Source organism: Podarcis raffonei, chromosome 1 (genome assembly GCF_027172205.1).
Source record: "Podarcis raffonei isolate rPodRaf1 chromosome 1, rPodRaf1.pri, whole genome shotgun sequence".
NCBI classification, from domain to species: Eukaryota; Metazoa; Chordata; class Lepidosauria; order Squamata; family Lacertidae; genus Podarcis; species Podarcis raffonei.
In genome coordinates this window covers 39,556,520-39,575,389 of record NC_070602.1, presented here as the reverse complement: position 1 = coordinate 39,575,389, position 18,870 = coordinate 39,556,520, and the positions used below count along the sequence as shown (strand labels likewise).

Sequence of the window (18,870 nt, the reverse complement as noted above, 5' to 3'; positions counted from 1 at the left end):
TAATTCTTCAGATTTCCATTAGTTAATTTATTAAGGGAATTTGCATCATAAAATTCTTCCAACACCTGGTCTTCCTTTTTCTTTTTTTGAAAAATTTACTGGATGTCTAATATAGTTAATATTCAGTAGAATGTGAGAATAATTTTTATACAACTCTGATAGTTAGAAAGATAGATAACTCAATTATTAGATCATCTATCAAAATATTCAGATGTGTAAGAGGCTACTAAAAAGATTGATGACTGAGAAAGTCCACTGATTCTCCAGCCATCATATTCATGCATTTGGCTAGACAACATTTTTCGCTTCCTTCACAAGCAAGCTTCATTACCCATCACTCCACTGAAAAGAGTTTATTATGAGGCTGCCATCTTGGGAAGACTATTATTTAGATGATAAATGTTGGAGGGGGGAGTGTGTCTAGCCTTTTTTTAAAGATGAGCTTTGTGACAGATAAAACAAACAGCATCTACATTTCTAATTAACTTAAATTTGGCAGATACAAATACAGGTCAGTAATGCTATAGTATGCTGCTGGAATATCTTCTATCTGAAATTTACTGTTAATTTGTAAAATGTAAATGAACTAATTAGAAGAAAAGCAGGATCGTTTGTGACAAACCACTTCTGTTAGTTCTTTGCTTATTGACATTTATGAGCAACTGAACTTCCTTATTCCGATTTAGGATAATTACCCTTATTCATTTAATTTAATTTTTTTTAAAAAAAATTAAATTAAAACTTCCATTTGGAAAATGCATGCAGAAAAATATTACATGGCATAGAATAAAGAAGGATTTAAAAGTCCCCCCTCAAATTATTATGCTTTAAATGGGATTTGGAATAGTTATGAATATGTCATTTTGTGTACTACATTTTAAAATATCCCAAATAATGTAGCTAATGTTTTAAAATAGATTCTTGCCGCACGACTGTATGGCTAGTATGTCCTAAAGTAAGATGATTCTATTTTTGTCAATTACTTTTAACTTCTTTCTTTACACACACAGTGAAAGCTTCGTAATTTGATTAGCAAAGCACTCGTAAAAATTACACAATGGAAGAGGGAATGTAGCTAGGCCTGAGTTTGAGCAAGCAAAGCAACCTTCTTAAATAATAATTTTAAAAAATGTTTTGGTTCTGTTCAGAAAATGTTTCTACCATTCATATGTAGATAAAGACTCAACAATAACATGTACATTCAAAATGTCAGATGTAAATGTCAATTAAAAATTACAAGGCGTTCTGAAAGGTAAGGTCTGTGGGGGCTGACATTCTTTGACATAGTGGAGTGTCTGTGACCAGGCCTTTGGCAAACATAGCAGGATCTATGCTGTCAGCTCTTATCGTACGTAAGCCTAGATGCTTGTCTAATCTGAATGAGAAATACCAAGGAAATTGGAGCTGATGCCTTGCAGTAATATAAATGGAAGCTGAAAGTGCTCTGTCTGTATTATGGAATAGCCTCCAATGATGCAACAATATTTGAAAGATTAGAGGAAAAATATAAAGAAATATAATTCAAACAATGAAAGACCATACTACTCTGTTTACTTTTAGAAAAAGCATAGAAAAATAGAACAGCCTCAAAAACATTTATAAAAGATTGTCTAAATCTGGTGTACTACTAAAATGCTCAATATGGAAAACATTTTTCCCAAAGTGAAATTTACTAGCTAATGTAATCTTAATTGCACTTTATGTGACTTTATTCTTGTTGTGTTGCCACCACTGCTGAATTTTTACTGCAAAGAAAAATAACACTATCATAAACATACTGTACTGATATCACAAACTTTAGAATTCTGAAGATTAGGCTATTATCCAAACACTAAAAATTTATTCCTTCAGACTAAAGATGCTTTATACTACTTTGGAAAAATTATCCGTTAACAGCAGAATCCTCTGCACAATCAGAAATCCTACTGAATTAAAGGAGACAGTCCCAGGAAAGTATGCATAGGATTGATTGAAAGAAAAATACACAGCTTACACATAAGCTTTAAAGAAATATACAACTTTCTGCCCACAAACGTTTTACAGAGTTCCTTTGCAGGCCTTTAGGATAACAAGGTTCCTGTGAGAAAATTAAAATTCACTACTTTTTATTGCTCTGCGTAGACTCATAATAATTCCTCCCCCACCTGACAATGATAGCCTGAATGAAAAATGACAGTAATTCATGACTCTAAATTCATTCAAGCCCATTTCTGACACAAGTTAACTAATGCTAGGACAGGCATGGGAGATAAGAGAGGGAGAGAGAATGTGGAATTTGTGAAATTCCATAAGCACTAGAAGCCTTAAGGAATCCTAAGTCCCTGAGTGTTGGAATAAGGTCAAAACCTTTCAGTATTGTACCAGTGTGTCAAAATATGTCAACAAACCATCATACTGCAGGAAGAAGAATGACCTTTCAGTTCTTTGTGTATTGGCTGCCAATGAAGCTTTGGATACTGGGTATGCATGAACAGTTTTCCTAGATGCTTGACAAATGCAACTCCCAAGGTTTCCACTAAGTCCGTTTGTTGAGCCACTGTGTTTCATTTCACCAATACAACTTTTTAAGCCCCTAAACTGCTAGATATTGACATTGTGCTAGGGAAAGGATGTCTTCCTTTTCCAAACATTTCCAAACAATTTAACTTTACCTCAACGTATCAACTGATAACATTATTATCAAAATACTCAGTACTGTACGTTAAATAACTTCGTCTTCCTCACATCTTTTTGCACATGTGTGATAAATGGTATTTAACAGACGCAAGTTAAAATGGAATTTAAGTTTTACTCTCTTTGACAAAGTTGTTTTTAGAACATTATACTTTTTTATCTTCACCAGGTGCAATTTAGGCTGCAATTCTAAACCCACTCACTTGAGAGTAGACCCACAGAACATTATGCGCAGACATGAATTATTTTATTATTATATGTCTACATCACCCTTCTTCAGAAGATCACAGGGCGGTTTACAATATAAAAGCCTCCAAATATACACCAAATAACAATCCATAGATTGTATAATTAGGCAAAGGCTTGGGAGAAGAGGGTTGTTTTTGCCTGGTGCCTATGTATGTATAGGACTGTGCTATTCTAAGCACACTTAGTATGGAGTACTGGTCACCTTAATCTCAGTGTAACTTCTGAGTGAGGATTTAGGATCACTTGGTGTGTGCCATTTCTAGAAAGGAACTTTGGGTGTGTTGATTAGCAATGAACACACTAGGAAAATTTCGAACACTCCTATTGACTAAATAGGAACTTTCCTATTTAATCAATAGGAGTATGTGCAGAGTACTAAAGACATTTAGATTACAATTAAATAGTGAAAGATTTCAGTAGATGGAAGGTTTGCTATTCATATTCAAAGAGTGTAGAAGAAATGCTACTCTCATTATGTAGAATTATCATTATTCTAATATCAGTGTCAAAGAAGACATTTTGTTAGTGCCTTCTTCAAACGTAGCAAAGTTACTTCCGATAATAACAGCGTCAAGGTTTCTCCTGGGACTCACTAAAACATAGTCTAGAGACACGACAGCCAGATTTGCAAACAATGGAAATAGTAAACTGACTGCATCCTTACTTACTGTAAGTCATAATTGACAGTGAAGTTACTAATTATTAATTAATCTGTCTCTTGATAGTACTAGTTTACTCATTAGTATATTACAGCAAAATATGCAAGTGCACAGCTTTAGGTTGGAATTCAACTATATAATTAAACCAAATTAGATTTTCATGTACTTTTAATATTTTACCAAACACAGAGCAATTTTCTGCTATCTTACAGAGCAAAAATGCACCCAGGAGTGGCCACAGTACAGGGGCAGAGCAAGTGGGCATTGCATCAAATGGCCCTACGTTCCATCCATGACAACTCCACATAAAATGAGCACAGGCAGCAGGGCTACAAAAGAGTCAGTGCTGGAGACTCTGAGATCTGCTAGGCAGGCTACTGGTCTAACTCAGAATAAATATATCAGCTTTATATATTCAGCACAAGTATCTCTCAAAAGGTTCAAACATGGCAGCTTGGTAGGCTAAGATACTTCTATCAGTGGGGTGTACCTCTGTGAAATAACTGGGGAGAGCCTGGAAGAAGAAAAAGGCAGAAACAGTAGGACACAAAAGGTTTCAGTGTAGCAGTTACTTTGGGATCACAGGCTTGGCAAGAGAGAGGGAGCACGTGTTTGAACGTGTGCAGAAATGAATTGTCAAGGGAAGTTTAAAAGTTTTAATTTTAATAATAAGCAGGCCTTTTTTCTGCTGGAGATCACTGCAGCTCATTGGCACCTCTTAGGTGGGCACCATTGCTATTCTAAGAGAATAAGGGAAAGTTCATGGTGAGCTCTGGCACCTTTTTTTTTTTTTAATAGAAAAACAGCATTGATAATAAGTGCCTGCTGTTGAATCATAGAATCATAGAGTTGGAAGAGACCACAAGGGCTATCGAGTCCAACCCCCTGCCAAGCAGGAAACACCATCAGAGCACTCCTGACATATGGTTGTCAAGCCTCTGCTTAAAGACCTCCAAAGAAGGAGACTCCACCACACTCCTTGGCAGCAAATTCCACTGTCAAACAGCTCTTACTGCCAGGAAGTTCTTCCTAATGTTTAGGTGGAATCTTCTTTCTTGTAGTTTGGATCCATTGCTCCGTGTCCGCTTCTCTGGAGCAGCAGAAAACAACCTTTCTGAAGATGAACAAAGGCACCTTCAGAGGATGGGCTTTATCCAATGGTGACTTTGCCCGAGTGGAAAGGCCTTTGACCACTACAAGTCATGGATCCCTGCCACCTACTGCAGCTCTCTGCAATATATCCTATTCTATTTTGGAGGGTACAAAAGTGAGTAGTTGTGTTACCTGACTTGCAAGAACTGAAGTGCTTTCCACAAAGGCAAAGACGCCATGGATTTTACCTGAAACATTAAAAGGCTGTGTGTAATATTAAGAGGCCAAATTCAGATCATAGGTAAGGGACATGTTCTTGCACTTCTTTACCCAAGCTGAGGTGGTAGAGCTTTCCAGTGTTGTGTGCTATAGGCTGCCACACTGTGGACCCCCACCAGTGCTTGCCCAGTCCCAAGATGCCTCAGGATCTCAGTTGTTAATACTACAGCAAACATACTATGCTTATGCAATGAAAAATGCTGGGGCCCATAAGCAGGAGCTGCTTAGAGAAGTGGCTGCTTGCTGAGGGGACATCCATTTCATGTCAACATTCTTTCTTTTCTTCCAGACAAATAGCAATAATGGACATATGGCCTACAGTTTAAATAACAAGAAAGAAAGAAAGAAAGAAAGAAAGAAAGAAAGAAAGAAAGAATCTACCTGTTCCAGTAACTCCAGAACTGGTCCTGTAGATAGGCTTGGTGGCTACACTCATCTCCAAAAGAGGCTTTGCTTTCAATCCAATGAATGATATGACCTTCTACAGCTAAAGGGGGGGGGGATAATACATTTTAAAATGAACCCAAACCCTTACAAATTCTTAAATCACAGTAAATGAATATATCTTAAGAATAATCTAACACAATTTACTGTTATGCAAGGCTTCCTCAGTTTTAAACCATACTGAAAAACACAGTCACTCAATCTTTTCACAGTGTGCTTGCATCTTTAAGGGTTCAGTTATTTATGGGCAGAATAACTGGGTATTATGTCTCATTGTTCACACTGTGCCCATTCATGACCCGCCACAATCCCCCACTTATTCGCATGATAGATATAAAGCGTTAGGGGAAATACAGAGACTGTGAAGCTTGCGTGGGAAAGGCAGAAACATGGGCAAAATATTGCTGTACCACGTTGTACCACAAGATTGGGAAACCTACGCACCTCCAGATGTGCTAGATGTGCTATGATAACTATCTTCAAATATCTGAAGGGCTGTTACATGGAAGATGGAACAAGCTTCTTTTCTGCTGCTCTAGAAGTTTGGAGCTGAACCAATGGATTCAAGGAGATCCTGACTAAACATTAGGAAAAACTTTCTGATGGAAGTGGCAGCTTTCCATGTGCGCAAATCTGAATCCCTGCTTGGCTTGGAGCAGCACACTTTTTGGTGTGGTGGGGTACCGCTCTTTTTATAGTTGTTTTTATTAAAGGATTTTCATGGTTAACAAGGGTACATACAACACCTCTCTTTTCAATTCATAGTGTCCTTTCTACAGGTCAGTTACATTCGGTGTGAGACACTGCTATCATAAGACATTGTGAGGTTGGAGGGGGTAGTGATTTTTCATTATTTTGGTATACAGTGGTACCTCGGGTTAAGTACTTAATTCGTTCCGGAGGTCCGTAGTTAACCTGAAATTGTTCTTAACCTGAAGCACCACTTTAGCTAATGGGGCCTCCTGCTGCCATTGCACCGCTGGAGCCCGATTTCTGTTCTTATCCTGAAGCAAAGTTCTTAACCTGAAGCACTATTTTTAGGTTAGCGGAGTGTGTAACCTGAAGCGTATGTAACCTGAAGCATATGTTACCCGAGGTACCACTGTACTAAAAAAAAAAATGTATTTCAAAAGCAAGATGAGATTTTTAAAAAGGTGCATGGGCACAGGTAAACAAATACATGCATGCAAGCCCACAATGGACCTCAGGTTTCCTTGCACTGAGTGGCACGTATATTTTTCTAAAATGATTTTTAAAATTGCTCTTTTGTGCAATTCTGGCATAGCAAGGGCTAGAAGTCAAGTGCTATGTCAAATCCATGATGTAGTTCTAATTCCGTTGCAAGACCAATGCAGGTGCTTAGCACACCTGCTAAACTTGTATATGCCAAGATTTTTCTGTGTGTATTTTTCATCTGTCACAGCCTGGTCAAATGGACCACTGTGTAGCAACACACAGACACACACATTGCAGCAGTGTTGGGACTTTCAGTAAGTGGGGCACAGCTGGATGTCTTTGACCTAATTACCATTTGCAGGATGCCTCTTTAGCTCCCATGACGCAATCTATCATTTGCACCATGGCAGCTAACGTGCATTCGCAACTGGGGCATTAGGAGTGGCAAGAAGTCAGACAAATTATGGTTAAAGTTTGTCTCACGGAGGAACAGTATTTTAGCTTTTGCAATGACTGAGGATAAAGCAGATTTTAAAATATTTGTCTCAGGTCAACAGCTTACACATTTGAATAAATCCAGATGCTTCTAGGACATGTTTCTATAACAGGTTTACTTATGGATCAGGGTCTTAGGTCAGTCTGGGATCTAAGTTTTTTTATCCCTACCTCCCGCTCCGTAATTATTACAGGCATTGTTTCATTACTGTGAATATCTAACAGAGTGTTATGATTATCCTGTGTCTCCCATAATGCCTTTAAGAACGTTAGCTTTTCAGTATAAACAGATTCACCCACCAAAGCTTAAAAACCTCATGGACTCACCGACTGGCACCTCTAATATGAAGTCTGGTGTTTTGTCATAACCTTTTGCACGTAACTGATCTTCAGCTATAAAGAGAATAAATATTATAAACAATAGTATTATTCTTTTAACCAGATAGCAGAATAATTAATTTTCTTTTGAACGGAGGTACAAGAATTACTAATGCACTCATACATATCCTTCTTACGCATGCAATGCTGTGTCAGATTAAATGAACCTTCTTAGCAAACCTGATACATGAATATAAAAATGCTTCTTTGTCATCTCTGCATTTTTATGTCTTCATTATAAACATCATTAATTCAACCTGTCATACAGTACTTTGTTACTGAAAAATATTCAAAATAAAATATTTTAGTTGATTGGATCTCTCTGAAAGTAACTTTAAGAAATAGCTAGTGTTATCACAATGAAGACATGCTGTACTTTCCGCTCAATTTATACGTTGGGTGGAAATGAGAATAAAATCAAATCACTTAAAAGTTATTATAGGACACAGAAGTTATTCTAGCCTCTTAATTTGCTTCCATGTTGAACTATCTAGCGTTGAGCCATCACATTCCAGTGGCACATAGACAGACACGAAGTCCAAGTTCAAACATAATGGGAAATTGTGACTTTTCACTTTGAGGATGAGCTGAGGCAAGCCTCGGGTTCACACGTTTCACCCAGAGGTGGATTTAGGTTAGTGCAATTGGTAGTGGGTGCCGTGCTGCAGGGGAGTGTAGATGGAGCATGAGAAACAGGAGGGACATGCTGAATTTCAGCATCGCACAGAGTGCTGCTGAGATTTGAGAGCCCAAAGTCTGCCAGTGCTTCACCCTCCCCTTTACTTATATGCAAGGCGATGGAAATTAAAAGCTTCTTTTTTGTAGTCTGCACTACACTGAAGTTTCCCATCAGCTGTGTTCATACACAGCAGAAAGCCAAGGTTCTTCGCTTAATAAACAATACCATGCACAAGCTGTATGATGCTACGTGTAACCTAATCATTCTCACTTTTCTTCTTTTCTGGGTAAACAAACCAGGAAGGGAATAGCTTAAGTGTTGTGTCTGAATCTGGGATCACCTTCTCCCTAACAAATCAGGAAGTTAACAGCAAACCATGATTCAAGGCTGACTAGCAACAATAGTTAATCAAAATATGAGAAATCATGAGACCCTGGTTTGGTATGATTCGTTGTGATTGGATAAAATGACACTTTTCTGTATTTAAATGCAACAGGAAACTTTTGCTTGTTTCAAACTGCAAATGGAAGCTTTAACTTTTTACCCTTATGAATGAAGGAGGAGAATGGGGTATTCAAGCCTGAGACTCTGGCATTTTCTCAAATTTGTATATTTTACTTGAGGTTTGAAGTGGTACATCTAGTATTCTATCACAGGCTAATAGAATTCACCTGATTCTGAAAAGTGCTTTTGATATTTATGAATGCCAATTTTTGAAGAATGATTAGGAAATAAACTCTTCAAGTATTGTTTCTCAAAGTGGAAGACACACTACAGCAGCTTTCTAGTATTTGAAAATAGTATTCTGTTATGGTCTACTAGTATGCTCAAATCATAACATGTATTGAGCATTGATGTAAACTCCATCAATAATAGCGTAATAGATATAAAAAGTATGTAAAATATTTATTTAATTATTATTTTTAAAATGACATTACTACTGTAGTAGGTGGGGATCTCACTTTTGGCTAAGCCTTTCTAGGTGAAAAACAACAAATTTCTTGCATTGAGTGTTTACCAATCAACACAACAAAATCCAAAGAGTGAGATCATGCTTTCTAGGGAAGTCCAATGATTATTTAACTACAGTGGTACCTCGGGTTAAGTACTTAATTCGTTCCAGAGGTCTGTTCTTAACCTGAAACTGTTCTTAACTTGAAGCACCACTTTAGCTAATGGGGCCTCCCGCTGCCGCCACGCCAACGGAACACGATTTCTGTTCTCATCCTGAAGCAAAGTTCTTAACCCAAGGTACTATTTCTGGGTTAGCGGAGTCTGTAACCTGAAGCGTATGTAACCTGAAGCGTATGTACCTGGGGTTCCACTGTAATAAGAACTGCATTAAGCAAGAGTTAACTGCAAAAAATTAAACTGATACTTCTACAATGAACAGCAATAATATTCTTACAAAGGTTAACATTTTGCATTGTTCAGATTAGAGATAATGCAAGAAGGCTTAATATACTTGTTCAAAAATATGAAGGAATAAACATGCTTCTAAGGAAACCAGTGAATTCCTCCTGTATGGTGGTGGTTGTTTTCTTTTTAATACATGAAGCATTATGCAGCTAATATTTCTTATGCTTCCTACTGAGTCTCCTAAGACCTAGATTATGGCTAATATCTCATGACACCAAAAGTAATACAGCAGCTGATATTAAAGCATTTTTCCCAGCTACTTATTCTATAAAATATTAATTGCTAGCTTGTGCCCGTGCAGTATGGGGTATTAGGTAACTGAGTTCCTGCTCAAGTCTAAATCAATAAAAGATAACATGTACCTCATCAATCATTTCTTAGCCTCTCTTTACTACCTAATACAGGATATCTGTGGAGACCTCTTTTGGAAAAGCTACTGAGATGTGGAATGTTTAGGTACTAGATTAAAATATAAAATCTTACCTAAAAAAGATATTTTTTTCTCCAAAAGCATTTCTTGCAATAAGACTTCATGCTCATGTCCAACTGCACTGATTTTTTTCCATCAAGGAAGGAAAGGCATAGTGTTTGAAATAAAATTCAGTTTTAGAATTATATGACGCTGAATACAGTTATGCAGCAGTGAATACTGACTAGCTTTGGTGGAATGATTCCAATTCTCCCCCCCCCCCCCCGCAAGCCATTTTTAATCCACAAAGTAGAAAGAGAAAGAAGCATTAGTGGGCCACACAAAGAATGCCAATATATTATTTATTTAAAATATATCCTAACCTTAATCCAGAGCTCTGAGGGTAGGTACCAATAACTTTGGCAAAATAAGAAGTCTGTATTAGTTAAAATCACACATAAATGTTTAGGTTCAAATGAGAGCAGGGTCTAATAATTTCCCTGAGCTGAACTTCTGATTCTACTTTGCTTCTGCTATTTGTTTTAACTGTTTTGTTATGCTTTTTAATGGTTGCTTTTATTGTACATTTTAATTATGGGAGTATTAGCACCCAATAGAATTGTTAATGCGTATTTTAATTATGTGTTGATTTTTATAGTTGTAAACCACTTAGAAGCCTGCTAGTGGCTCCATTCAAAAGCCAAGCAGACACATTTTGCCCGAGAAACAATCTTCAATAGTACTCCAAATGATATAATCTGAATGGGAGGTAACCAGACCATAAATTACTGTGATCAGGCTATCGCTGTCTAGGAACCGTTGTAGCTAATAAACCAGTCATAGTTGAGAGAAGGCACTCCGTACCACTGCAGACACCTAAGTTTTCAGTGAGTAAGTCGAATCAAAGAGTGTCTCCCAACTACAAACGTGCTCCTTGATTAGGAGTATGAAAACAGGTTGTCCATCTAATTCCTGAACACAGAAACCACTAGTCACAGAAGTTCAGTCCCCTCACAATTTAGTTTCGTTATCCCACATCCAACCCATCAAAATGGACAGTGGTCAGAGAACAGTTAGAACCTGCATAGTCTCAGATGCCAATGAGAAATACTGCATACTGATGCTGCCCAACTCCCAAACCCCTTTATGACCTCACCCAGGAGTCTCATATAGATATCTCCCAGTGCCATCCTTTCTACCCAATCTTTATGTAGAAATGGAATCACCATAATGCCATGCATTCCATTCCCACACCAAAGAGCCAGCCTAGTAGGACACTGTGCTTCATTGTATTGAAAGCCACTGAGAAATTCAGCAAGTAATATGGACCTCTTCTTTCTATACATTCATTTGAAAACTGTTTCATTATGGAAGTTATCATAGAATATATCTCTGCACTGCTACCAACCTTTGTTATATCGTGAGAGAAAAAGCAATTTATAATTATGAATAAACTATCAGCTGATGAATTTACTTCACAGATGTTTTTAAAACATTTTAACTATAAATGGATTTCCCATTCTTATTAATCTCTAATTTCTAGAAGGAATAACAGCTGGAATACAAAAAGAATAAGAAGAAACAGCATCACACAAATATAACATTGCAATGGAAATCATGTACTGCATTAAACTCTAATATAATGACAGAGCCAAAGAAAGAAAATGAATGATCACAAAAAATGTAAGATAAATTCTAAGAACAAAATTTATAATGTACCATAAGCAGAAACACTTAGACTTGGCCTACAGTAATACCTGTTATTAATGTATGGCACTGATCATGGGGCAAAACTTGTAAATAACCTCACAAGCCATTTTCTACTCATGCAATCCAGCAGTCTAGTTTCCCGTAAGCAGCCAAACTATTACTGAAAAATAGCCTCCTGGCATTTACAAAGAGGTTGACTTCATTCTTTAGTCCATGCATATATAATTAGATAGTTGTATTTAAAATCAATATGCAATCCTTAGAAGACATTATGCTTTTAAAACCTTAACTTTAAATTGATTTAAAGCTACTTTGTATGCCTTAAAATTAACAACTAAGGCTGCAAGCCTAACCCCACTTCCCTAGGTGTAGGGTTGCAACCCTAACCATGTCTGTTCAGAAGGAAGTACCGGTACTGTTCCATTCAACTGGACTTAGTTTCAGGTAAATGAGGTCAGCGTTGCAGAGAAATTCAAAAACATATATTCACAAATAATGCCTTCCTACACAGTCTGGGATAATGCAACCTGTCCCATGGCTGACATTTTTTTTTTAAAAAACCTATTACCATGGTGTTCTGTGAAAACTGATCAGAAATTATCACGATCTACAATGTGCATAAAATACCATATAGCAAATATCATTTAACTAATCCTATAAACTGCTGCTGTATTAGAGTTTTCTCAAGAGCATTGTTTTTTCACCCTATGCAATGGTCAGGGCTAGAACAAGATGTAGCTCAGAATGGCTGCACAATCCTGCACTAATGTACCATGCTGATAAAGCAATTTATGTAGCACAGAAGGAATCTCACTGCCTCCTCTGGGGTTCCCAAAATAAGTTAATGGAAACAAAGTTTCCTGATAATCTACTCCAGCATCTACCCCTGAAAAACCTCTCCAGAGGCTTGTGAGGACCTTTTGAAACATCTGGGGATGGAGTGCTGTGTGAGGCGGGGGAATTGTTCAAAACAGGATTGGGTGTGAGCCCACTAAGTGACCTTTATGATTGAATAGGGATCTGAATTCTATTATTTAATTTGTGACTTGTGAGCAGGCCCAGGTGCATATTTTGCAACACTGAATTAAATGTTCCTACATATAACCAAGCCATGTAGAACAGTAGATGGGAGGTTTCAGGCATATAGGCAGCTGTGCTGTTCCTCATTAATCTCTCTCAAAGGCACTATGGAAGGCACTATGGAAGGCACTTTGCCGCTCTCAAAGAGTTCTCTGAGGTATTTTATTTTTGTTTTATGCAAGTGGTGCTTCAGGTTAAGAACAGTTTCAGGTTAAGTATGGACCTCCGGAACGAATTAAGTACTTAACCTGAGGTACCACTGTACCTACTTCACCCCACTAAGTGCTATGTGGGACTGATTTGCACACACAGTTGTGGAGATGTTGCACTGGCAGAGACCAAAGCCCTGGTGCTTCCTAGCCCTGGATGTTATGTAGTAAGCATCAGGGAGGCGGGGGCAAGTCTCCCTATGGCTACCATGGAACCTTCAAAGAGTAGCAGCTGAAAAAGGCTCAGCATGGTCCCCACAGAGCCTTCATTAGGCACCCCTTCTATTAGGAAGCAGCATACTGCCCAGTTGCCCAAATGAGGAGATATTCTGGATGCCCTAGAGAACTGACCTGCACGTTACACTATGGCTTAGCAGGACTGTGTGGATGTGCAGGTTCCTGGATAGAAGCTCATAGCTGCTTTGCACTTCTCTGGTCCTTTTTGCTATGCTGAACTAAGCCAAACTTTGGCTTAGCTCGTCGTCCAAACTGGGGCTTGTGGTTAAGCTCTCTCCACACTAACCGCAACCCACTGGCTGATCATGATATGTGAACCAGGCCATTTTGTGGGGAGAGCCATCACGAGTACACCTGATATAAGAATCCAGATAGAATTTGCTGCTGCTGCTGCTTCACTTTGATTTTACCATGCTTTGAAAATCACCTGTTTATATTTTCAATTTGGATTTTTTTTTAGCTTTTTGGAAAGGTAGTACCAATTTAAAAATTATTATACAAATAAAACTTGGGCGGAGATCTCACCTGGGGCTGGCATACAATTTTTTTACCATCCTAAAACTCAATATTTCCTGATAATATCCAGGGGACAAGTGATATAAAAAGGGACAGCCCCTAGACTGGGGGGAACCTATGGACCTCCAGTTGCTGTTGGACTACAATTCCCATCATCCCTGACCACTGCCCATGCTGACTGGGGCTGACTGAGTCCAACAATATTTGCAGAGCCGCAAGTTTCCTATCCTTGCTCCAAACAGTAAGAAATTTTTCAGCTTATAGACTTGAATGGAATTACAGGTCTCCTCTACATTGAAGAACTCAGTTCACCATCATCTTTCAAGTACTATGCAGAGTCCTAGTCTGAAGCACTGAGATCCCATTATAAGGCTTTAGGAAGCTTTCTGTTCATCAGCTATCTTGAACTGTATCTGTCCACTTTGGACAGATGCACGAACATGCTACTGGTAAGTCAGATATTGTCACTTTTTCAAATACCCTTTGTCCAATGGAAAATGCAAAGCAGGTAACAATTTTTATAGTACTATGTAAGTTATGACAGCTAATAATTTGATACAAGATTACATATTTCATGTGACCAACAGCAACAGGATTCCATCTAAGCACAGGAAATGTATATCTACTGAACTGACAACTTTCATATGGCATATCTGATGTTAGTTAAACAGTGTAAGAGACAGGGTCTGCAATGACCCTCTTGTAGTTGATTGAATGTAAAAGAGAGGAGTATGATATGTGTTTTGTGAAGCAGAACTTTATGTCAGGTTAAAGCCAGACACGTCTCCTCCACAGAGTCTAAGCTCATCAATTGTGCACCTAAACTTTTACGAGAAAGGATACTGTTTGATGCAGTCCACCAGCGGTCCATAACAATAGTCATTCACAGTACACTGCAGACAAATAAGAAAAGTAGTACAGTGATGGGCAACTGCAGAACTATTACAGTTAAACAGAATCCTAAAAAACAGTAATTACTTTTCTTCATAAGGGCTATCAAAAGCTTTTCAGAGTTAGTCACGGAAAACAAAAATTGCATGCTTTTTATTCTCTATAAAAACAACCCATTAAAAAGCGAAATGCTCTCTTCACAAATATTGCATTGCCATTTATGCATTGCCTCACCTCAGTGATAGATTATGATGACAGTAATTAAATGAGGTTTAAAATCCTTTACATTGCTAGGCAGATAATGGCACAGCCACCAAGAGATGAATACCTGATAGATCTGGTTTGCTAGAATTCTATCTGGAATCTGAGAAGGGTCCCGCAGCATATTGTTTATAAGAGTTTTGGAAGCTGTGGAGGAAGAAGATGATACTGTAAGTGTTGCTGGAAACATGTCACTAACCAGCTGTCGGGTGGTGGTGGGGAGTGAAACATGCTAAGAAAACACTAATAACATCTGAATGCATTCCATTTTCAAAATTGATGTAATCCTGCACAGTTTTGTATGCATAATTCACCTAATTCAATAAAATGTAAGCAGTGCACAATTGTGCACTTGACCGCCATGATTCAGAAACTAGGTGAGTAATTATAACATTCTTTTAAACATGGAAAATGGTATTACATTACAGTAAAATGGTGATGATGATGGAAACAAACAAGCATTTTAAATAATTATATTCTGCTTTAAATTTCAAAATGGCTTAAAATTGAAAATGGTAACAAATGAACCACCACCACAAAAAACAAGTTGTCATAGGATTTAAAGATCAACACTAGCACTAGTGCAATGAGGTGTCTCCCGAGATAGATGGATACCAACCATTACAATGCTGTACTTGACTTTCTACATATAAAATGAATGGTGTTAAATTAAGTTTAACCCAGAGTAGACTCATTGAAATGTTAATTTCAATGGGTTAACTTCCATGGGTCTGCTCTGAGTAAAACTGTGTATCTTCTATGCCCCTTCTTCCCTGAAACCTCAGCTTCTGCATCAGTGGTGCCAGGTACACCTCTGTGGAAAGGAAATTCCACAACTTACTAAACATAACACCCGAGAGGGTCTTTTAAATATTTGAGGTATTTGAGGTCTCCCAGCAAAGTTGCATATGGAGGCAAGGAAGGTCCGACTCTTCGTGACCCCATGGACCAGAGCACGCCAGGCACTTCTGTCTTCCACTGCCTCCCGCAGTTTGGTCAAACTCATGTTGGTAGCTTCAAGAACACTGTCCAACCATCTCGTCCCCTGGCGTCCCCTTCTCCTTGTGCCCTCAATCTTTCCCAACATCAGGGTCTTTTTCAGGGAGTCTTCTCTTCTCACGAGGTGGCCAAAGTATTGGAGCCTCAGCTCCAATACTCAAATACTAAAGTATAAAACTATAATCCTGTGGAGTCCATCTGTATCAATAGGGAGAAGCTGCAGTAGCTGTTCCATCCCTCCATCTATCATATGTCCACATACTGATCATATGCAGACATGTGGTGAGATCAGTACCTATTCCTCATATTCACCTTCCTAGAATATGACATGTACCTAAACCAAAATTTCAGCACAGACACCAGAATTTGCTTTTCAAATCCCACAGTGTACTTTCACTTATCTTTGGAGAAGGCTTTTTATTGGAAAATGCACCCCTGCCTTTAAAAAGGGCATAACAAACAAAAAGTAATACAGAATTAAAATACAGAAAGTTGTTTCTCTGTTCATGCCACTGTTTTGCCAAGGCACAAGGGAGACTGATTACAGCATTTATTAAATAAATGTTACCTTAAAATGTCAGGCCTTACAGTGAATACAGAAGGTTGAACGCCGCCCCTCCCCATTAATCTGATGAAGGGCAGGATATCAATTGACCAAATAAATAAAATGAACACCTATATAGTACCATATAAACTAGCATATAGCTTTAAAAACAAAATGTAATAATTTTGGTACAGTATTTTAAAAGGTGGAACTTATTAAAATTTTTGCAAGTACTTAGTTGTGGTCAGGGAGAGTTTCAATTATTTTCTTGAAATTATGAACTGACCTGGACACCCTTCTCCATGTGTCTCCTCTGTGAGAGGTCCAAAAAGTGGCAACATGAGAGTGGGCCTTTTCTGTGGTGGCTTCCTGTTTGTGGAATGCTCTCCCTAGGGAGGCTTGCCTGGCACCCTCATTACATACCTTTGGTTGCCAGTTGAAAAGGTTTCTCTATAACCAGGCCTTTGGCTGATTAACATTTCCATGGGCATTTACAGTGGATCCTCCGGATACAAATTATGGTAAATTTGTTCTAGGGGGTCCATCACAACCTGAAAAGTCCGTAGGCACGGCACGATTGAGCGCTTCTGCGAATGCGCGCACCGCAAAACCCAGAAATATACACTTCCAGGTTTGCCGCGTTGGTAACCCGGAAGTTACTTATCCAGAGTGGTACATAACTAGAGGGTCCACTGTAGATGTATTTGTGGATGGGAGTTATCGGTTTTCTTTTGTTTTATTATGTATTTTGTGTTATCATTTTATGTTGTGACCTGTCCTGTGATCTTTGGATGAAAGGTGGTATACAAAACAAACAAACAAACAAATAAATAAAACTACTACTTATGGAAAACCACAGCAGCTATATTTAATAAACTGAAGCCATCCATTAAACATCAATCCATTTTCTTACGCTGAGCATAAACTACATTACATGTTTCTATTTCCAAATAAATACTGCAAATGCTTAAAATATGTTTATTGCCATTAACTTAATTAGGATGCTAAACAATAATTAAACTGAAGCCAGACAGGCTAATCTGTTCTAGGATTAGTATTTCCATAATTTTTTCCTAGGATTCTATATTTTACATTTAATCCACATGTTCATGTAAAAATAGCCAAAGCAAATCAGTAAAAAAGAAATATTTTCCTCCCTGCCCCCTTACCAGCACAATTCTGACCACCAAAAGGCAGACAATTTGGGGGGATGGACAGGACTATTAGAACTCTGGTTTAGCTTAATCACCATGGGAAGGAATTTCTTTATTTTCTTTAATTTATATACCATTCTCCATACAAAAATCCCAGTGTGGTTTATATAACAGAAGCATCTGCTCAACAGATACTCTACAAAATACTGCAAAACAAGCAAATCCAGCGGCAGCGGCCCAATACAATACCAATTCACTGAACCTCTCACAAATTCCTGTGTGAAGAGGTCAGTGTTTTGGAGAGGTGAGCCATTGTCGTAGCTGCCTTGCCAATACACTTGTCCAGCTCAGGGTCGATGGAGAAGCTGCTGGTTATGGTGGAGCCAAGGTAGACAAAATCATCTACCACCTCAAGCATATGGTCACCAATGCTGACCGCATCCTGACCCAATATGCCGAACTCTACGCAGGCTTCGGGGAAACGGTTGATGAGGCACTATTTGCCACTAAACCCACCTGTGCCTCAAATGATCAAAGTATGGATGAGAACTGTTATATTGTGAATTGACCAGTTGTAGGAGAATGGCACTTCTTGCTCTCATAGCATATTGGGCAAAAAATACCATGAAGTGGATTCTCTTAGCTGAACTGGAAGATTGTTATGGGACACAGGTTACATGTATGGGATGGGATTCTCTCGGGTAGAGTGGGCCAAGCTTTTCACCGCTTTTAATGAGAGAGTCAGAGCATATGGAATGCTGCCCCAAATTGCATCCCTGCAGAGAGATCTTCCCTTCCATTTGTCATAACATCATTACCGCATGGACAAACATCATTGCATTGAGACTCCCCATGCCACAATCATGGCAGCCACAATCAAGGACGTGAAGAATTACTAGATGATAGCAGTTATCCATAGCAAAAGCTTTGCTTAGCATTTCAGTGGAGATGAGTAGAATTTGGCATGGGGTTGTGTTTTCATGGTGGCTATAATATATGCCCAAAGTGTAAATATTCTCTTCTTCTTCTTCTTCTTCTTCTTCTTCTTCTTATTATTATTATTAAATAGTGCACTGTCATTTCCTGTGCGATCCCTGTCGAAGAGTCACACAGTTCAGGAAAATTTGGGTACACATATCAAGTTTTCAGAGGCATTTTAAAAGGCTTTTAAAATGCAGCCACTATATGTCTAATATGCACCTCCGACATGGTGTAGTTTACAAGCATTAAATAACAGATGACAAGATGGCTATCTGGAAGCAATCAGATCACCTGTGCAAAAAAAACCCTTCCAAATGAACTTCATTATCAGCCTGA

General features: G+C 38.3%; 1 protein-coding gene across 11 annotated transcripts in view; it reads right to left on the bottom strand.

Annotated features, from left to right (window-relative positions):
• CDIN1 (CDAN1 interacting nuclease 1) overlaps window positions 1-18,870 on the bottom strand; it is a 115,311-nt gene that overhangs the window by 37,184 nt on the left and 59,257 nt on the right. For 8 of the 11 annotated variants that reach the window (XR_008329485.1, XR_008329486.1, XM_053381556.1 and 5 more), the window contains 5 exons: window positions 14,924-15,003; window positions 14,548-14,597; window positions 10,027-10,094; window positions 7,395-7,460; window positions 5,334-5,439 (listed from right to left, as the gene is read on the bottom strand). Coding sequence is in view for 9 of the 11 variants with exons in the window: in XM_053381556.1 (XP_053237531.1) it covers window positions 5,334-5,439; window positions 7,395-7,460; window positions 10,027-10,094; window positions 14,548-14,597; window positions 14,924-15,003 (370 nt within the window). In the remaining 2 variants the exon portion in view is untranslated. Of the gene's footprint in view, window positions 1-1,872; window positions 1,926-5,333; window positions 5,440-7,394; window positions 7,461-10,026; window positions 10,095-14,547; window positions 14,598-14,923; window positions 15,004-18,870 lie in introns of all 11 variants that reach the window. The other 3 variants (XM_053381568.1, XM_053381577.1, XM_053381587.1) reach the window with 3 other exon arrangements.